General features: G+C 46.9%; 1 protein-coding gene across 5 annotated transcripts in view; it reads left to right on the top strand.

Annotated features, from left to right (window-relative positions):
* The window catches only part of FANCD2 (FA complementation group D2), a 78638-nt gene that overhangs the window by 52618 nt on the left and 5606 nt on the right, over positions 1 to 20414 (top strand). For 3 of the 5 annotated variants that reach the window (XM_008249932.5, XM_008249931.5, XM_089306675.1), the window contains exons 30-42: positions 2456 to 2569; positions 3275 to 3403; positions 3520 to 3638; positions 7316 to 7426; positions 9300 to 9430; positions 10607 to 10694; positions 11512 to 11634; positions 12692 to 12785; positions 13912 to 13983; positions 14618 to 14656; positions 17243 to 17317; positions 18301 to 18375; positions 19112 to 19258. In XM_008249932.5, coding sequence (XP_008248154.4) covers positions 2456 to 2569; positions 3275 to 3403; positions 3520 to 3638; positions 7316 to 7426; positions 9300 to 9430; positions 10607 to 10694; positions 11512 to 11634; positions 12692 to 12785; positions 13912 to 13983; positions 14618 to 14656; positions 17243 to 17317; positions 18301 to 18375; positions 19112 to 19258 — 1317 coding nt within the window. Of the gene's footprint in view, positions 1 to 2455; positions 2570 to 2715; positions 3151 to 3274; positions 3404 to 3519; positions 3639 to 7315; positions 7427 to 9299; positions 9431 to 10606; positions 10695 to 11511; positions 11635 to 12691; positions 12786 to 13911; positions 13984 to 14617; positions 14657 to 17242; positions 17318 to 18300; positions 18376 to 19111; positions 19259 to 20414 lie in introns of those variants that run through there. The other 2 variants (XR_016215084.1, XR_016215085.1) reach the window with 2 other exon arrangements.

Raw genomic sequence — 20414 nt, 5'->3', positions numbered from 1 at the left:
AGATTATTTTTATTTTGTCACAGATACACTTAATTATAAGTTTTAGAATCCCTGTACATGAAAAATTAGAATGGTTTCATGAGATTTTTCTGCTGAAAGATTTTGAGATTTATTCAACATCAGATGTTGAATTAGGTTTTGCATTCTCCCAGCCAGTATACAGAGACGATTAGAGACACACTAATTTCTGTTCTTGGGAAACCACACATGGTGATCACCCTCCAGCTTTTGTTTGCTGCTCTCCCTCCTCCAGCCTTCTCTATATAAATAATAATACAATATTTGAGACATGAAATTTGGCTTTCAAGATTCCTTCCATTTCTTATCTGAAAGTTTGAAATTGGAATGGTAATGAATATGCTAGGAATTCAAATAATTTCTGTTAAAGGATGTTTATTGAAATAAAATATTTTGTAGTAAAAAAAAAAAGAAATTGAACAATTTCTGGAAGCAAATGAAGATGGCAGTACAGCATATCAAAACTTAGGGGATACAGCAAAAGCAGTGTTAAGAGTAAAGTTTATAACAATTGGTGCCTACATCAAGAAATTGGAAAAGCACCAAATAAATGAGTTATCAGTGCATCTCAGGGATCTGGAAAAAAACAGCAAACCAAATCCAAAACTAGTAGGAGAAAATTAATAATTAAAGTTAAAGAAGAAATTTTAAAAAATGAAACCAAGAAAACAGTATAAAACAGAAAAGGTTTTAGCCAGAGCCATTAGGCAAGAAAAATAAATCAAAGGGATACAAATTGGGAAAGAGGAAGTCAAACTATCCTATTTGCAGATGATGTGATTCTATATATAGGGGATCCAAAAGACTCTATCAAGAGACTTTTGGAACTCATAGAAAAGTTTGGGTAAGTGGCAAGATATAAAATCAGTACATAAAAATCAGTGGCCTTTGTATACACAGACAATGCCAAGGCTGAGAAGGAACTTCTAAAATTAGTCCCATTCACAATAGCTACCAAAATAAAGAAATCAAATACCTTGAAATAAATTTAACCAAGGATGTCAAAGGTCTCCATGATGAGAATTACAAACCATTAAAGAAAAAATAGAAGATATGAAAAAATCTTCCATGTTAATGGATAAGAAGAGTCAGTATCATCAAATGTATTCTTCCAAAAGCAATTTACAGATTCAATGAGATACCAATCAAAATACCAAAGACATTAATCTCAGATCTAGAAAAAAAATGCTGAAATTCCTATGGAAACACAGGAGACCTCGAATAGCTAGAGCAATCTTATACAACAAAAACAAAGGTAGAGCTATCACAATACCAGATTTCAAGACATAATATAAGGCACTTATAATCAAAACTGGTACTGGTACAAAAACAGATGGATAGACCATGGAATGGAATAGAAAAGCCAGAAATCAATCCAAGCATCTACAACCAACTTAAATTTGACCAAAGTGCTAAAACTAATCCCTGGAGCAAGGACAGTCTTCAATAGATGGTGCTGGGAAAACTGGATTTCCACATGCAGAAGAATGAAGAAAGACCCCTGTCTTACAACTTGCACAAAAGTTGACTCAAAATAGATTAAAGACCTAAATCTACAACCTGACACCGTCAAATTATTAGAGAACATTGCAGAAACCCTGCAAACATTGGCATAGGAAAAGAGTTCTTGGAAAAGACCCCAGAGGCACAGGCAATGAAAGCCAAAATTAACAAATGGGATTACATCAACTTGAGAAGTTCCTATACTGCAAAAGAAACAGGAAAATGAATAGGCAACTGATAGAATGGGAGAAATTACTTGCAAACTAAGCAACTAATAAAGGATTGATAACCAGAATATATAGGGGCCAGCGCTGTGGCTCACTGGGTTAATCCTCCGTCTGCGGCACCGGCATACCATATGGGTGCTGGGTTCTAGTCCCAGTTGCTCCTCTTCCAGTCCAGCTCTCTGCTGTGGCCCGGGAAGGCAGTTGAGGATGGCCCAAGTGCTTGGACACCTGCACCCACGTGGGAGACCTGAAAGAAGCACCTGGCTTCTGGCTTTGGATCAGCGTAGTTCTGGCTGTAGCGGCCATTTGTGGGATGAACAAAACAACGCAGTTAAGAAATGGGCCAAGGACAGACATTTTTCAAAAGAGGAAATCCAAATGGCCTGCAAGATACATGTAAAAATGTTCAGGATCACTAGCTGTAAGGGAAACGCAAATCAAAACCACAATGAGGTTTCACCTCATTCTAGTTAGAATGGCTTTCATACAGAAATCAACAAATAACAAATGCTGACAAGGGTGTAGAGGAAAAGGTACCCTAATCCACTATTGGTGGGAATGTAAACTGGTGAAGCCACAATGGAAGACAATACGTAGACACCTCAGGAATCTGAATATAGACCTACCCTATCACCCAGCCGTCACACTCCTGAATACCCCAAATGACTAAGACATCCTTGAGTTTCCTTTTTTCCTCCTTGTTACAGGCTACCGAGGTTGTGCAGCTTGGGCCCCCTGAGCTGCTCTTCCTGCTGGAAGATCTCTCCCAGAAGTTGGAGAATATGCTTGTTCCTGCTGCCAAGAGAGTCCCTTTCTTCAAGGTTAGTGAGTGCAAAGCACAGGGCCTGGCCTCAGTGGCCTTGGAAGCAGTTGGTGAATAAGTTGTCACTTTTGGTGTCCTAAGTTTGGGTTACTGGGTGGCACTGTGGCAGCCCTGTGTTGCCACATCACATTCACCTTGCCTTAGGAAGAAACTGTGAAGCAGGGAAACAGAAAGGTACCCGAACAAGAAATTCATTCCTAAATGCCCTGAAGCGTTCCTGGATCGTATTCTTTGCTTGAGTATTTGTTCTATAAGTCCCCTGAATGAAGCCTGGACCTCAGATGTGAGTAGAAGGGACAGATGGGCACCTCATTTCTGGGAGAGCAGCTAGATTTTGTAAACGAAAAATATGAAAATCTTGTGTAAGTATTTGTGCGTTATATATCTCCCTGTATCTCTCTACTTGATTTTTATCTTTGTACTTGCTATTTGCTCTGCATTCTCCTTGTTCTGTGAGCTTCATCTTGTTATGCTGGATCTGTGCTTCTCCGTCAGACATGGTTCTGACTGCAGCAGCTAAGCTCTCTGTTCTTGGAAGATGGAGCAAGGCTTTATCTCTTCGTCAGAATATTTTCTTAGGTGAGCAACCCACTTCTCCATCTGTACCTCCCAGGTGACATAGGTTTGACTCAACTCCATAGTAAACTGTTTTAATTTCAGGGAAGCTACCTAGCAGCTTCTCCTCACTCTGATTTTGTTGTAGACTAAAGGAAGCCGGAAGATTGGATTCTCTCGTCTCCACCAGAGAGCTGCCCAGGAAATCGCTCACTGTGTTGTGCAGCTGCTGACCCCAATGTGTAACCATCTGGAGAATATTCATAACTATTTTCAGGTCAGAAGATGGGTCTTATCCATATGGAAATGAGTCTCCAGATGAGCATGAGATTTCACTGGGAGGAAAAAGGGCAGTTACTGAAGCAACTGTCCTAAAACCATGTTCCTTTTTAGTGCTTAGCCACTGAGAACTGTAGTGTAGCTGACGGACCAGCGCTGAAAGTTCGCGAGTACCACATTATGTCTTCCTGCTACCAGAGGCTGCTACAAATCTTCCATGGGCTTTTTGCTTGGTGAGCGTGTGGGGAATGTGGAGTAGGGAAATGTGTATATGCTTGCTTTTAGTTGACAGTTACCAAGACAATGAGATGGAGAAAAGAAGGAAAAGCCCCCAAATCACATGTAACTGTGGAGTATTTTTGTCTGTATCGTTTCATTTACCTCGCATCCTGTGGTCTTACGGGGTCACAGTTGTTAGTAACCCATTTGACAAATTAGGTTACTTGCTGATTAGTGAACACAACAGATCTCACCATCTGACTCTTGATTTCCTATAGCAAGCTTTCTGTAGTGCCCCTGGAGAGAATGTTAGTTGAGAAGCTCTTTCTGAAGAGTGCAGCTGAGGCTTGCTTGGAATCTAGGAACCAGAACGGGAGCCATGGCATCTTTCAGGCCAGGGAGATTGCTGCTTCTGTTTGTCCTACCGGTGGCCGTGGCATTGGGCCCCAGGACTTACCCCTTGGCTCCTGAGAACCTATCCCTATTAGATCTTCCTACTCTCTGGGACTGGCACCACATGAATGGTGTCAGTTCTGCCAGCACCACCAGGAGCAGTGCACATCCCAGTACTACAGGTGCTGCTGGGCCCACCGCATCAGGAACACCGTGCCAGATTGCATCAGCATCCAGAGAAAGGGGTGTGGCCCTCCCCCTGCTGTCTGTTGACAGCGTTGATTGTCGTTGACTGGGGCAGTGACCTGCCAGTGTAGGAGTACACCCACTAGCACAGCGTCTCCCAGGAGACCTGCAGCATCTGCCAAGCACAGGACCAGGAGTGTGCCGGATCTCACCTGTGTGGAACGAGCGTGAATTCAGAGTGCCACACCATCCAGAACTACACCCTAGGGTGCGTGGTAAAGAGCTGATCACAGTGTGAGCGGGAGTGTTTGGGGCACCTTCACAGAAGCAGGGGTACTTGATTAGGGTTTTAAGGGGCAGATGACCTCCAGAGAGGTAAAAGCAGGAGCTGGAAGGCACAGTGTGGTCACAAACAGAATTAGATATGTCCTTTAAATCCCTTTTTTCCTCAAGATTAGGCCCTGGCCCCTCTCTTGCCATTATTCAGGTTTTTCAGGGCAGCCTTACCCAAGCTTAAATGTATGCATGAATTTATCTTCTGAGTTACAGACATTTATATCCAACTGCCTACTCGACACCCCCTTAGATACACCATTGACACCTCAGACTCCTCACATCAAAGCAGTGTGTCATCCTGACCACTTCTGCTTCAGCTCTGCCTGGCTCCAGAAATGGCCTCACACATATCTGAGTCAGAATCCAGAAATTACTCTTTGTTTCTGTCTCAACTTTGCACCCTTTCTCCCACATCTGATCCTCAAATCCTGTTTCATCTCGGTAACATCCACATCGCCATCGGCCCTTCTCTCCAGTGTTCCAGACTCCCGTCTTCTCTGTCCTGGACTCCCTAGTTTCACAGTTGGTCTCTGCTTCCAGTTGTCTTCCTCAGTCTTTCTTCACACAGCAGTCAAGGGCGATCTTTCCTGCACAAACCCGGTCTAATCCTATCCTAATTTTGGTCTAATTTGGTGTTGATTGTTCTGAGTTCAAATTTTTACCTACCTTCTAAGGCCTCTGACTCCTGCTGTTTCACTTCCTGTGTAGTTCTCTGCCACCAGCCACACTTGGTTAACTTCGGCTCCTTTTAGCTTCGTCTGGAGGCTTTCACAAAGACGCGTTCTGCCGCACTCCCTCCCTCTGGATCCCCGCCTTTCTGACTCACCTGTTGAGATCTGAACTTAAATTTCTCCTTAGGGATGTATTCTAGCATACCCCTGGGCTAAATAAGCCTCCTTCTCACCTCCCTGACCCTCACTTCTCTCCTAATACTTTGTGGTTTTTTTTGTTTTTTGTTTTTTGAGAGGTTGAGTTATAGACAGTGAAAGGGAAAGGTCTTCCTTCCATTGGTCCACTCTCCAAATGACTGCAGTGGCCGGAGCTGTGCTAATCAAAGCCAGGATCCAGGTGTTTCCTCCCAGTCTCCCATGTGGGTGCAGGGGCCCAAACACTTGGGCCGTCTTCCACTGCTTTCCCAGACCACAGAAGAGAGCTGCATTGGAAGACGAGCAACCAGGAATAGAACCAGTGACCATATGGGATGCCAGCGAGGCAGGCAGAGGATTAACCTATTGTGTCATGGCGCCGACCCCTCTCCTAATAATTTGATAGCCTCTTATGATAAAACCTAGCACCTTTAATAAAAAAGATTTATTTATTTATTTGAAAGAGTTACAAGGAGGGAAAGACAGAACATCCATCTGCTGATTTACCCCCAGATGGCTGCATTGGCCAGGGCTGGGCCAGGCTAAAGCCAGGAGCTTCTTCAGGGTCTTCCACATGGGTGCAGGGGCCCAAGCACTTGGACCATCTGCTGCTGCTTTTCTCAGGCCATTAGCAGGGAGCTGGATTGGAATTAGAGCAGCTGGGACACGAACTGGCACCCATATGGGATGCCAGCATTACAGATGGCGGCTTCACTCACTAGTCAATGCTGGCCCCAAAACTTAGCACCTGTTGTTACAATTACTCGTTCATCTGTTTTCCCTGTTAGATTGTGAGCTCCATGAGGGCAGATGGCATTTTCATATCCTCAGTACTAAAAAGAGTGCCTGACTAAAGACGGGGCAATTTATCAAGGAGATTTATAGATGACAAACACTTAACAGGATGTTCATGAGGCCGGCGCTGTGGTGTAGCAGGTAGAACGCTTCTAGAGGAGGTTCTGGGGGTCATCTGTGCTGATCTTCAGAGCCAGGCAGAAGGCTTAAAATCCCAACCAGAGGCTGATACTGTGGCATAGTAGGCTAAGCCACCACCTTTGGTGCTGGCATCACATGTGGGTACCAGTTTAAGACCCAGCTGCCCCACTTCTTACCCAACTCCCTGATAATGGCCTGGGAAAGCTGTGGAAGATGACCCAAGTGCTAGGGCCCCTGCACCCATGTCAGAGCCCTGGAAAAATCTCCTGGCTTCGGATCGGCCCTGTTCCAGCCATTGTAGCCATTTGGGGAGTGAACCAGTGGATGGAAGACCTCTCTCTCTGTTTCCCCCTTTCTCTGTACCTCTGCCTCACATAAATAAATAAATCTTAAAAAAGTATCAATCAGAGAAGCAATTTTGGAATTTGATGGCTATAGCCTTGATGTTAAAAAAAAAGCACCAGTTTGGGAGAATGCTTTTTGTAGCAGGGTGCAGAAGAGATTGGAAAGGGGTGCAAAAAGGTGTCACCATGATCTACATGTAAGGTTCTGGCCTAGGTTAATAATCTTTGGGTGGGAAGGAAGGGACAGTAGGAAAGGTACGAGTTATAGTGTAGAAGAAAGGATGTGTTCTTTGTTGAACACCTGCTATGAATTAGACATTGATTTAGCAGTCTGACAGAAGTATTCCTGCGTTTTTATAGGAGCCCAAGACTTTCCTCTGAAATGTAGGAAATGAAAGAGCATTTTTTCACCCTAGAAATAATCCCATGAAGCCTTAAGACTGTCCTGGGTGCCCCTCAACTTCTTATCTTATGTTCACAACTTTACAGCACTTGACACCTCGATGCTTTCAGTTCTTTTTCACACTCTGTTGACTCACTGATGGTCTAGTTGGAGACCAGCACCCTCACATGCTGTACCTGGAATTGTCGTGAAACTAAGCTAAGCCATCTTTCCTTGACTGCCTGTAGGAGTGGATTTTCTGAACTTGAGAATCACCGTTTACTGTATTTGGCCGTTGAGATCCTTGCTAACCGACTGAAGCAGGGAGAGCGTGACCAGTCCGTGGAGGAACTGCTCAGGTGGGTCAGACTTCGTATCCTAGGATCAGGGTTGGCAAGATTTTTTAAAAATAATTTTGGTGTCTGTTGGTAGTGATATTTAAGTATTGTGATAAATCTTGAAGCATTAGAAACTCTTGAACAAATCATGCTAAATCTTCCTGCATACATTTACCCATCGAGTCTGCCTTTTTGGGGGAGTGATAATGAAATCGTTGACCATCCATTGTCAGCTGTTGGCTGTCTGGGACGTCTGTCTCCTGGCAGGGCTGCATGACCGGGCCACGGCTGTATCAGTGACTGTCTGTCTCCTTCCCTAGACTTGGAGGAACACCAGATGTGAAAAAGAAGGGGAGTGGGCAGTCTGAGCGGCTGCCTCTTACCCAGTTTCGGCCAGAGCAACTTGGCCTTTCTGTACCTTTGCTTGGCAGCCTAGGACCCAAGGTGAAGAATGTCTGTCACACAGGCCATAAAAGACCTCGGAATTTGGTCTGGCACTGCCAAGGCTACCGCAGTCAGGACTCAAAATTCAGTAAATCTATAGTAGTCTAGTTGGTAATTTTTTTTTTTTTTTTTTTTGACAGGCAGAGTGGACAGTGAGAGAGAGAGACAGAGAGAAAGGTCCTCCTTTGCCGTCGGTTCACCCTCCAATGGCCGCCGCGGCTGGCGTGCTGTGCTGGCGCACCGCGCTGATCCGATGGCAGGAGCCAGGTGCTTCTCCTGGTCTCCCATGGGGTGCAGGGCCCAAGTACTTGGGCCATCCTCCACTGCACTCCCTGGCCACAGCAGAGAGCTGGCCTGGAAGAGGGGCAACCGGGACAGAATCCGGCGCCCCGACCGGGAGTAGAACCCGGTGTGTCGGCGCCGCAAGGCAGAGGATTAGCCTAGTGAGCCGCGGCGCCGGCCGGTAAATTTTTTTTTAAAGATTTATTTATTTATTTGCAAGTCAGAGTTACACAGAGAGAGGAGGGACAGAGAGAGAGACAGAGAAAGACAGAGGTCTTCCATCCAGTGGTTCACTCCCCAATTGGCCGCAACGGCCGGAGCTGCGCTGATCAGGAGCCAGGAACTTTTTCCGGGTCTCATACATGGGTGCAGGCCCCAAGGACATGGGCCATCTTCTTACTGCTTTCCCAGGCCATAGCAGAGAGCTGGATTGGAAGTAGAGCAGCCGGGTTTTGAACCAGCGCTTCAGACAGACAGGCAGGCGCTTCAGACCTAGGGCGTTAACCCACTGCACCACAGCACCGGCCCCTAGTTGGTAATTTTTTATATCCCGTGAATGTTGTTATATATGTCCAAATAACCCTTGGCAGAAAAAAGTTTCCCTGCCCTTACTAGGACATCACTGGGTCACCAATTAGGGTGTGTCCACCCTACCTTTCGGGCAGTACCTGACTTCATTTTGAATATAATGTTTCGAATTTGTTTGACCTCCTCACCAATCAATCATGAGTTGACTTTTTTTTATTAATTGTGATTAATTGCTCCATTTTTGATAGATTTATTAAAAACTCTGCTTTCTCTGCCTGTATTACAGTTGCTTCCACATTGTCTGTGAACTCACAGTTTGAACATTATTTGTAGTGTGCTGCCTAAGGCTTTGAAGAGTCAATAGTTTATCTAAGATTGTGCTTGTTAGTGTGATACTTGAATTTCTTGGCATACATACCCTGTTAAGGCTAGCATTTTGTGTGTCTTCTGCCCTGGCTTTCTCCAAACAAAAGTAGAGTTTTCTATCAGGAGGCTTCAAAGTTTCTACTAACGCCACTAAAAGTGCAGAGGATTCTGATTAGGCTGTCAAAAATGTAAAGGGGAATTGGGCCACCCATGTGAATTTCACCTGTCTGTAGTACATGTGGTGCTAGTTTGTGTACTCCTTGTCTCCTTACAGCCAGAGCTTCAGTTATTTCCAGAATTTCCATCAGAGCATTCCTAGTTTCCAGTGTGCCCTTTACCTCATCAGACTTCTCATGGTCCTTGCGGAGAAATCGAGAGCTCCTTCTCAGAACAAAGAAAAAATAGGTGATGGCCCCCGACCTCCCTTTCCGTGAAGAGTACTGTCTCATGCTTGTAAACTGTGGCCTTCCCAGAGCCTCATACATTGTCACGTGTAAACACCATACAGCCTCAGACGTGCCGCCCTGCTACCCAAGTGGACATTTTCTCAGATGGAGCTGTGCCTGATTTTGTGGATGTTACTTAGTTTGAGTTTGGTTAGAATAGCTGGCTAGATGATTTTTTGTTTGGCTTAAGTTTAATAGTGTCCTTCCCCCTCATTTTTAAAAATTAAAAAGTTCTTTTTTTTTTTTAAGTTTTTTTTTTTTAAGATTTATTTATTTATTTGAAAGAATTACAGAGAGGCAGAGAGAAGTCTTGTGTCTGCTGGTACACTCTCCAAATGGCTGCAGTGGCCAGAGCTGGGCCAATCTGGAGCCAGGAGCTGGGAGCTTCTGGATCTCCCATGTGGGTGCAGGGTCCCCAGCACTTGGGCCATTTTCTGTTTCTCAGACAATAGCAGAGAGCTGGTTTGGAAGTGGCGCTTCCAGGATTTGAACCAGTGCGCATATGGGGTGCCATACGGCATTGCAGGCGGCATCTTTACTCACTTAGATCTTTGGCCCCTTGTTTTTAAAAATTAACTGAGACATCTGGCAAAAAGCTACATAGAGTTTGAGGTACAGAAAGTGGGAGAACAAGAAGACAACTGGATGCAGTGTAGAAGAAGGTACTTGCTGCCTCCCCACCTTCCGCTGCTGTTCTCATAGCTCTGAGGATGCAGCTCACTGGTTATGCATCCCAGTTGACATACAAGTAGAAAGCAAAAGGAAAATGCAAAACAAACCTAAATTATTTCCTGCCCATTATAAAAGGAGGGTTTGGTCTGAAGCTGTGAGGTGGCCGCTGGCATTGAGCTGCCCAGGAGGAATGACATTGGCTTTCCCACTGCATAGCAGTGCATGCGCGCGCGCGCGTGTGTGTGTGTGTGTGTGTGTGTAGGTTCATTTGTGTTTCAGCACAGGGTGTGGGTGGGGCAGGTGTCGGTGGAGCAGAGACATTCCCACTTCTAAACAGTTACTCTCAGATGAGGACCAGGAACTTCCTAATAAACTTAGAATAACCCTTTTGATCAATAATCATCCCAGAAAAACAAAAGGGAATTTCCTGTGCCTCTGATGCCTTTGTCTTCTTTTCTGTCAGCTTCCCTGGCCAAACAGTTCCTCTGCCGGGCCTGGCCACCTGCAGAGAAGAGCAGTGTCTTTAATGACCAGCTGCACGCTTTGCTCTGGTGAGTCAATGTTGGGCTTCTTCAGTGAGCCCCGGGGCCTCCCTCCACGTAGGATCCTTCATCCAGAGACAGGAAGGACCTTTGTTAGGGGAAACTTGTAGGCAATGAAGTAAGTTTAAAATGAACAGTTTGGAATATGTGGATTTTAGATCCTCCGGTTCTGTTTTGTTCTGTTGGCCAATTCTTTGTTAAACCAAATTGTGGAGGAATCTGCCGGTGTACCCTACATTGTGAATCAGTGAGTGAACTATGTTTATTGCCCACCATATCTAGAACAGCCATCACTTCCAAGTTGGTTTTTTTTTTTTTTTTTTTTTGACAGGCAGTTAGATAGACAGAGAGAGACAGAGAGTTATAGACAGTGAGACAGAGAGAAAGGTCTTCCTTCCGTTGGTTCACTCCCCTAATGAACACCATGGCCGGCGCTGCGCCAATCTGAAGCCAGGAGCCAGGCGCTTCTTCCTGGTCTCCCATGGGGTGCAGGGCCCAAGCACTTGGGCCATCCTCCACTGCCTTCCCAGGCCACAGCAGAGAGCTGGACTGGAAGAGGAGCAACCGGGACTAGTACCCAGCACCCCAACCGGGACTAGAACCCAGGGTGCCGGTGCCGCAGGTGGAGGATTAGCCAAGTGAGCCATGGCGCCAGCCACTTCCAAGGTCTTAACTCTATTTCTAATTGAGACTTCATTTTCTTTACCTCCTGACGAGTATCTAAAATCTTTCCTTAAAAGAAGAAGTCCTAGTAGTTGATTTAAAGGTTGGTGACATCCGGAAAGGAATATTGCCTCATGTTTACCCTCTTTGACTCTAACTGCAGCATCTACCTGGAGCACGTAGACAGCACTCTTAAGGCCATAGAGGAGATCGCTGGTGTGGGGGTCCCAGAACTCATCAGCTCCCCGAAAGATGCATCTTCTTCCACGTTCCCTACGCTGACCAGGTATAGGAGTTCTTGCTTCTACTTTCCCTAAAATACAGTCACACTATGCAGTGGGTGTGTAGTGTATGTTGCTTCCAGATAGCTGGTGACTCCTTGTCTACCTCTGGTGCAGACAGTAGGTACAGCCACACTGATGAAGTCAGTAGATAACAACCACACTGATGTAGGCGATAGGTACAACCATCACTGGTGCAGGCAGTAGGTACAGTAACTCATTGATACAGGCGGTAGGTACAGCCATCACTGATGTAGGCGGTAGGCACAGCCATCACTGATGCAGGCCGTAGGCACAGTCATCACTGGTGTAGGTGGTAGGTACAGCCACTATCACTGGTACAGACCGTAGGTACAACCATCACTGGTGCACTTGGAGGTACAGCCATTATTCAGAATAGGCACTCTACTGTGCTTTCCTTCTCAAAGTCTCAGGCAGGCTCTGAGAGGACCTTGTTGAGAAACGAATTTTCAGTAGTCTAAAGCGGCAGTGAGCATTGCGTTGCCACCCTTCTATCTGTACTTCCATCCTTGAAACTTGAGATAATTTTCCATTATTTGACCATGTTTGGGAGGTTAATGTGGTTATTAAGTCTAATCATGTATATCTCTTTTAATGGGCCTCTGTCCCATAGTATCAATAATTATTTTACACTTGTGCAGTGTTTCCAGTTTACAAAACACTTTCACATTCTTCGTCTCATTTGATCTGTTTGATAGTCCTGTGAGGGTAGATGTCAGTACACCTGTTTTTCTGTGGAAGCACAAGAGGATTAGAGAGGGAACTTCTCAGACTTATACAGATGATAAAATAAACATGGAACCAGGACTCAGAATTAGGTCTCCTCACTGCTCTCTCCGTGCGACCCAACTGCTTCTTTGAGGAAGTCTTCTCAGTGCCACAGTCCTCTCGGGTACCTGTCTCAACCCCTTCTGCTCCCGCCTCCTCTCACAGGGACCCTGGTGGAAGGATGTGCAGAGAGCTGGGAAGACAGTTCCTCTGGGCTCCCTGGCTTCTTCCCAGAAGTCCTTTCTGAACTGTGTATGAGCCTTTTGCTTGCAGGCATACCTTTGTCATTTTCTTCCGCGTGATGATGGCTGAACTGGAGAAGACAGTGAAAGGTATTGAGGCTGGCACAGCAGCAGACTCCCAGCAGGTGGGTCAGATGCTCCTGCCTCAGCAGGTGAACTCTGGATTACCTGCAAGTTGCCAATGCTTCTGTCTCCTGGGACCAGGGTGTTTCCAAAGCTACTTCTCTTCTTTTTAAAATTTTGTGTATTTATTTTACAAAGGGAGAGAGACACACAGAGATATTCCATCCACTGGTTCACTCCTCAGATGACCAAAACAGCCAGGGCCAAGCCACACTGAAACTCGGAGCCCCAAACTCAATCCCAGTTTCCCGATGGGTGCCAAGGATCCAGATCTTTGCGTCATCACTGGGTGCTTCCCAGGGTGTACATCAGCAGGCAGCTGGAATTGGAAGTGGACCTGAGGCTTGAACCCCTGCACCCTCATGGGATGCAGGCTGTGCCAATTGCCTACCCTCCCTTCTCCTAACCTGTTTCTTTTGAGTTACTGAGTTCCAGGAATTTTTTCAAAGAGCTCCTGGTTTAATTCCCTTTCCCTATAGTTGGAGGTAAGGATTGGACTTCATTTTCCTTGCTTCCTGCGAGGTTGCTTCTGCCACCTGGCATGAGCTAAGCCGGTCTGAGAGAAGGGAATAGATGAGAAGCCCTAGAGATGTGAGGGCTGATGGGTGTGCTGCCATAGCTTTTTTACTGACTTGGAAATCTGTGAAAGCAGTCATCTTTTAATGAGGTCTCTAGGGGCAGTTGCTGTGGCACAGCAGTTAAGTCGCCACAGCAGTGATTTCATGTCCCTTATGGGCACCAGTTTGTGTCTCAGCCTCTACTTCTGATCCAGCTCCCTGCTAATGTGCCTGGGGAAGCAGCAGCCATGTGGGAGACCCTTAGGACCCTGGCTGTTGTGGCCATTTGGGGAGTGAACCAACAGATGAAAGGGGTCTCTGTCTCTCCTCTTTCTGTAATTCTGCCTTTCAAATAATAATTTTTTTTTATAAAAAGAAGAGGGGGTGGAGTCTCTATCGGGTACTCTAATGGTCTTACCCTAATGTGCACACCTCAGGACCATCTCCAGTAGTGTGGTTGCGATACCTCTAGGAATAACTGGCTTATATCTGAATAGCTGTGTAGCAGCGGGGCACAGTAAGGAAGTACTTGGCTGTGGTTCAGAGGTGCCCATGCGTCTGTCTGCCCCAGGTTCATGAAGAGAAGCTTGTCTACTGGAACATGGCTGTTCGAGACTTCAGTATCCTCCTCAACCTGGTGAAGGTGAGTGGAGGTTCCTGGTCCTGTCTCACCAGCCAAGCAGAAACCAAGGGTCCTGGCTTCCACAAGTGGCCCTCCTTGTTGTTCTTCCCATGCTTCTCTGTCCTCTTACCCATCCTGGATAACCCCTTCTCTCCTGGTGCTCTGTCTCTGGTGCCACAGTATTCACTAGTTAATGGTTCCTCCCGCCTGTCACTGACCCACACTCATCTTGCCTTGGGTGCACACTCTGCTTGTGACCGAGTGTCTGCATTGTCTGTCACGCCCATTCTGTGCTCCCACGCGTTCTGTGAGTTTGCTCGGTCTGTTGCCCAAACCCAGAATGAGCTGCTTTCTTCTTCCTGCGTCTCCGGTTTAGTCTTGGGGCTGGACCGAGGATTTGCCCTCTAATGGTGGCATCTCTTCAGCATCCCCAGTTGGAACTTCTATGTCCTCATTGACCCTTTCTTCCTTTTCTTGAACTTTAGTTGCTGGTGGTTACTTCACTCTGCTTGTGACTTACTTGACTGTTAATATGCCTGCTGTATTGCAGACTTGTGTGCAGCATCTTGAGCTGTGCTTTGCACAGTGGGGCGGAGGCTCAGCTGCTCCTGTGAGCACACTGTAGCGTTGGTTCCTTTTTTTTTCACCTCTCCAGGTGTTCGATAGCCATGCTGTTCTGCATGCCTGTTTGAAGGTAAGAGGTTTACTGCTCCGTTTCTGGCGTTGATCCTTCCCGGGGTCGCTCTGGAGCAGCCTCCACTGCGGTGAATCGCCTCCTGCCTTTGCCGTGTGCCAGGGCCTCCAGCATCGTGCTAACAGACAGATGGTAGTTCAGGGAAGGCAGTGGGTACATGATGAGTGGGAAAATTGGAGGAGGCAGTTTTCCTGAGTTTTAAAACTTTTGGTCAAATTCTTAGAAGTAGGAGGAATAGTTTATGAGCAGTCAACCCCTGCCCTGCTGTTCTGCTCAAGCAACAAGGAATAAAGAGGAGTGTGCATGGTTCTTTTTTTTTTTTTTTTAATTAACAAGGTATATTTAGATATAGATACTACATTTTTTAAAAAGATTTATTTATTTATTTGAAACAGTTATACAGTGAGGAGAGAGAGAGAGAGAGAGAGAGAGAGAGAGAGAGGTATTCCATCCGATGGTTCACTCCCCAATTGGCCGGAATGGCCAGAGTTGCACCGATCTGAAGCCAGGAGCCAGGAGCTTCTTCGAGGTCTCCCACGTGGGTGCAGGGGCCCAAGGAATTGGGCCATCTTCTTACTGCTTTCCCAGGCCATAGCAGAGAGCTGGATCGGAAGTGGAGCAGCCGGGTCTCAAACCGGCGCCCATAAGGGATGCTAGTGCTTCAGGCCAGGGCGTTAACCTGCTGCGCCACAGCGCTGGCCGCTAGATAAATTTTTTTTTTTTTTTTGACAGGCAGAGTGGACGGTGAGAAAGAGAGACAGAAAGGTCTTCCTTTGCCGTTGGTTCACCCTCCAATGGCTGCCGCGGCCGCAGCCGGTGCACCGCACTGATCCGATGGCAGGAGCCAGGTACTTATCCTGGTCTCCCATGGTGTGCAGGGCCCAAGGACTTGGGCCATCCTCCACTGCACTCCCTGGCCACAGCAAAGAGCTGGCCTGGATATTTTTTAAAAGATTTATTTATTTGAAAATCAGAGTTACACACAGAGAGAAGGAGAGGCAGAGAGAGAGAGAGAGAGGTCTTCCATCCACTGGTTCACTCTCCAGTTGGCTGCAGTTGCCAGAGCTGTGCTGTCTGAAGCCAGGAGCCAGGAGCTTCTTCTGGGTCTCCCACATGGATGCAAGGGCCCAAGGACTTGGGCCATCTTCTACTGCTTTCCCAGGCCACAGCAGAGAGCTGGATCGGAAGTGAAGCAGCCAGGACTTGATCTGGTGCTGATATGGGATGCTGGCACTGCAGGTGGTGGCTTTACCCGCTACACCACAGCACTGTCCCTGCATGGTTCTTTTAAGAAAAAAAAAGTTTTAGCTTCTTTCTGTTTTGTGTGTGTGTGTGTGTGTGTGTTTGAGAGATGGAGAGAAAAACAAAGAGAGCTCCTGTTGGCTGGTTCCCTGAATGCTGCTGACTGAAGCTAAGATCTAGGAACTGGATCCATGTCCCTCATGGATACGGGAGTGGCAGGATCCCAGTTACCTGAGCCAGCTTTTCTGCTTCATAGGATCTACATTGGCAGGAACAGGAATCGGGAGCAGGGCTGGGAATCGAACATGGAAACTGCAGTAGGTAATACAAGTGTCCTGACCAGAATCTTAGCAATTAGGTCAAACAATTGCTCTTATTAAAGCTGTTGGTGAGTGCCCGGCCTGTGGCACAGGGGGTTAAGCTGCTGCTTGCAAGGTCGGTGTTTCTTGTCCATGTACGTGTTCAGGTCCCAGGTGCTCCACTTAAAATTGAGCTTCCTGCTAATGTACCTAGGAAGGCAGTGGAAGATGGCCCAGGTCCTTGGGCCCCTGTCACCAGTGTGGGACACCAAGATGGAATTCTTGGTTCCTGGCTCAGGCCTGGCCCCAGACCTGGCTGTTGGCAGCAGTTTGAGGAATGAACCAACAGACGGAAGATCTTTTGTTTCCCCCTATCTTTGTGTTACTCTGCCTTTCAAATAAGTAAAATAAATCTTTACATAAATGAATAGGGCGTTTCAAATAAATAAAATAAATATTTAAATAAATAGATGGGGCCAGCACTGTGGTACTGTGGGTTAAACTGCTGCCTGTGACTCCAGCATCCCATAGTGGAGCACTGGGTCGAGTCCCAGCTGCCCTGCTTCTCGTACAGCTCCCTGCTAATGCACTTGGGAAAGCAACAGGTGATGGCCAAGTGCTTGGGCCCCTGCCACCCATGTGGGAGACCCAGATGGAGCTCCAGGCTCTTGGCTTCAGCCTGGCACAGCCCTGCCTATCATGGCCATTTAGGGAGTGAACCAGAAAATGGAAGGAAGATGTCTTTATCTCTCCTTTTCTCTGTCATTCTGCCTTTTAAGGAAAAAAAAAAAAAGGCCTTGAGGCAGCCTTATGAATGTGGGTGCTGATAGCCAGATAATTGCCAGGCTCTCCTGTGGGATTCCCCAGATGAGTTCTTGATTTGATAGTCAGCTGAATGGGAGTCTGCCGGGGACAGTGCTTCTTGGAAGTGGATGGCAGCTGCTACCCACTGTCCTCTCGCCCCTCTTCTCTCTGGCACGGCGTGGAGACTGCAGTGATTTCCCTGGCTGGGGTGTTTATGTTTATCTGTGTCTTTGTTCTTCAGTACGGACGTCTCTTTGTGGAAGCGTTTCTGAAGCAGTGTATGCCGCTCCTGGACTTCAGCTTCAAAAAGCACCGGGTAAGAGCACGGAAGAGCTGCTCAGAAGAGATGTCTGTGGCCACACCTGGGTGGGACTGGAGGTGGAGCACTTCCTTTGCCTGCGATTTGGACCTAGTTCTACCTGGGTACCTCTGGTCTGTGTCACCTGTAGCCAGAGATGCTCAAATAGACTGAACATTTCCAAGTAAGCTGATTGCTCAGCCCCACGCTGGTTCAAACCTACCTCTCCCTTCTCCAGATGTGCGGGTGGGCGTCTGTGTCGCTTGATTTTATTATGCCACTGGGCTTCTTGGCCCTCGTGTTAGTGCCTCATTTGCTTAGTCCTTTCACTCCCCTAGATCTACTCTCAGAAGTAACTTTAAAACAATTCATTTGTGTCCTAAAACTTGGTACTGTTACAGTGAACAGTCTGCATAGTTTTTAGACATGTGGCACCCAGGGCTGGAGTTGTGAAGTGTGCATGGAGGCAGAGACGGCTCCTTACACAGTTGGCACACTGAACATTGTGGAGTACTCTCACAGTGTCTGACTCTCCCCCATTACCCTGAAAGAGAAAGAGGTGGTGTTTTATCCTAGTGTTGCAGATTGGAAAACTAAGACAGGCACCTACTTACAACTAAAATCCAGGTCTTACAATAACTTAGATTTACACAGAGGCCCGGCATGGTGGAGTTGAGAGCGAAGGTTGGCTGTCACTCCTGTCGGGGGAGGATTGTCCACACAGGTGTGATTGTCCACACAGGCTGCAGCCTGCAGTTTAGCAGCTTTGGAACCTGTGATGCAAGGGTATCCTTCATCTAAAATGGAATTTGAGAAAGATAAGGAAATGGAAATGCTAATTACCTGATTTAACTGGTTATGTTGTACCCATTTGTAAAAATATTGTACTGTACCCAATAAAAATGTACAGGTGTTATGTGTTAATGGAAAATAAAAATAAAATTTAAAAATACAGGAAATTAGAAGATTGATTTAGCATTTGTGAATCTTGCTGGTTTTAGGAAGATGTTCTGAGTTTGCTGGAAGCCTTCCAGTTGAACACACGGCTGCTTCATCACGTATGTGGGCATTCCAAGGTAAGAGGAGCAGCTCATGTCACCCGCCTGTCTTGGGCTTCATCACCTGTTGCTGTTTGGAAACCCCAGGGCACCTTGCGTTTCATGCACGTCCTGTCTGGAGCAGTGCTGCCCCAGGGCGGGTTATTCAGAGCACCCCCATCCTTAGTTGCTGGTTGAAATGGGGCAGTCCCCTAGAGGAGAGTTTCTGCATCTGCCCTGTCTCCTTCAGAATCTCTTTGGGGTACGAGATGCTTGTGTGTGTGTTGCTGCTGACGGTCCCCACAGCACCATGTGGGAGGAATACTGTGCAAGCTGTGACTGCTGGAAACAGCCCCCTGAGAGCATGCATCTGTCCCTTGTGAGAACCTCTTAGCATTAAAGGACTTTGCCACTTGAAGCCCTTTTAGTGGTTATGAATCTTTGATGTTTTTTGTCTGAAGGAGCACAACAGGACGGTGTTTAATATGATTATATGGTCAAGAATATTTTAGGAAAATTCATTCATGGTTGGTCCGCAGGAGGTTACAGTGAGGATGTGGAGGTGTTGCTGTCGTGTGTTCCAGGCCTGGAGGTTATCAGCTGTTCTCCTGGGAGTACTGGGCCACACCCCTGCAGTTTGGTGGAACAGTCTCTGGGTCGGATGAGCAGTGTGTGCTCTTGCTCAGTGTTCAGGGGTCAGGAATTCCAGGGTTTCTGTACAGGAGTGTATAACATGGTGTGAGCTCGGATGAGATGGGTGTGTTGTTTCCATCAGATTCACCAGGACACAGGGCTCACGAGTCATGTGCCTTTGCTCAAGAAGAGCCTGGAGCTGTTAGTCTGCAGGGTCAAGGCCATGCTGGTCCTCAACAACTGTAGAGAGGCTTTCTGGCTGGGCAACCTGAAAAACCGGGACTTGCAGGTAAGCCTTGGGCTCCGCAGGTGGTGATTCCCCCTCCTATTTTTCTCTAAGAGCGTCAGGAAGTAGGTAAGGGAGGCCAGCATTGTGGCACAGCAGATTAAGCCTCAGCTTGTGATCCTGGCCTCCCATAATGAAGTGATGTGTTGAGTCCCAGCTCCTCTGCTTCTTGCTGTGAGCCTGGGAAATCACTGGAGGATAGTCCAAGTGCTAGGGCCCCTGTCACCCACGTGGGAGACCCATATGGATTTCCAGGCTCCTGACTTTGGCTTGATCCAAACCTGGCAGTTACAGCCATTTGGGAAGTAAACCGGTGGGTGGAAGATCTATTTGTGTGGGAGGTGATCCACAACTCTGCTCCCAGTGCAGTCGGCCTCTCTGCACAGATGAAGAACCTGTTGGACACAGAGAACCAATATAAGGGACTTGAGCATCTGAGATTCCAGAACTGGGGCAACCCCAGCATCTCATACAGGTGGTGGGTGAGGTCCCCACTGTGACTGGTTAGCCCTTAAAGTTAGGAGACCCTGCTCATTGGTTGCTCCCCTCATCCCAGCCATTGAAGGCACCAGAACAGGCTGTTGATATAAACCAATCCCAGAGGTGGAGGTAGAGCCCTATCAGCACCAGCCTACCTCCCAAGCCAGAGGGGTGCTTGCAAACATTTTTTTTTTTTTTAACATTTATTTTATTTGAAAGAGAGAGGAGAAAGAAAGGTCTTCCATCCACTGGTTCACTCCCCAAATGGCTATAACAGCCAGAGCTGGACCAGGCCATAGCCAGGAGCTTGTTTCTAGGTCTGCCACGTAAGTGGCAGGGGCTCAAGGACTTGGGTCATTTTCTGCTATTTTCCCAGGTGCATTAGCAGGCAGTTGGGTCGGAAGTGGAGCAGCCAGGATGTGAACTGGTGCCCATATGGGATGCTGGCACTGCAGGCCGCGGCTTAAGCTTCTACGCCACAGCGCTGGCCCTGCAAGCCCTTTTTTGAGGGTAGATTAATTATAACCTTTTTGTACTTGGACAAATGTTTTTCTTTTTTTTCCCCCTAACCATGTCTTTTATTCCTGAAATTACTCTTTGGCTAATTTTAATAGATGAGTATTTCTAGGTCTTTGAATTGATAGGCTAAAATCTTGGGTTTCCTTAAATATTGCTTTGC

This window comes from Oryctolagus cuniculus, chromosome 10, assembly GCF_051225735.1.
Source record: "Oryctolagus cuniculus isolate XC-2025 breed Fujian yellow rabbit chromosome 10, ASM5122573v1, whole genome shotgun sequence".
Lineage (NCBI taxonomy): Eukaryota > Metazoa > Chordata > Mammalia > Lagomorpha > Leporidae > Oryctolagus > Oryctolagus cuniculus.
This window is presented reverse-complemented; position numbering and strand designations above follow the sequence as displayed.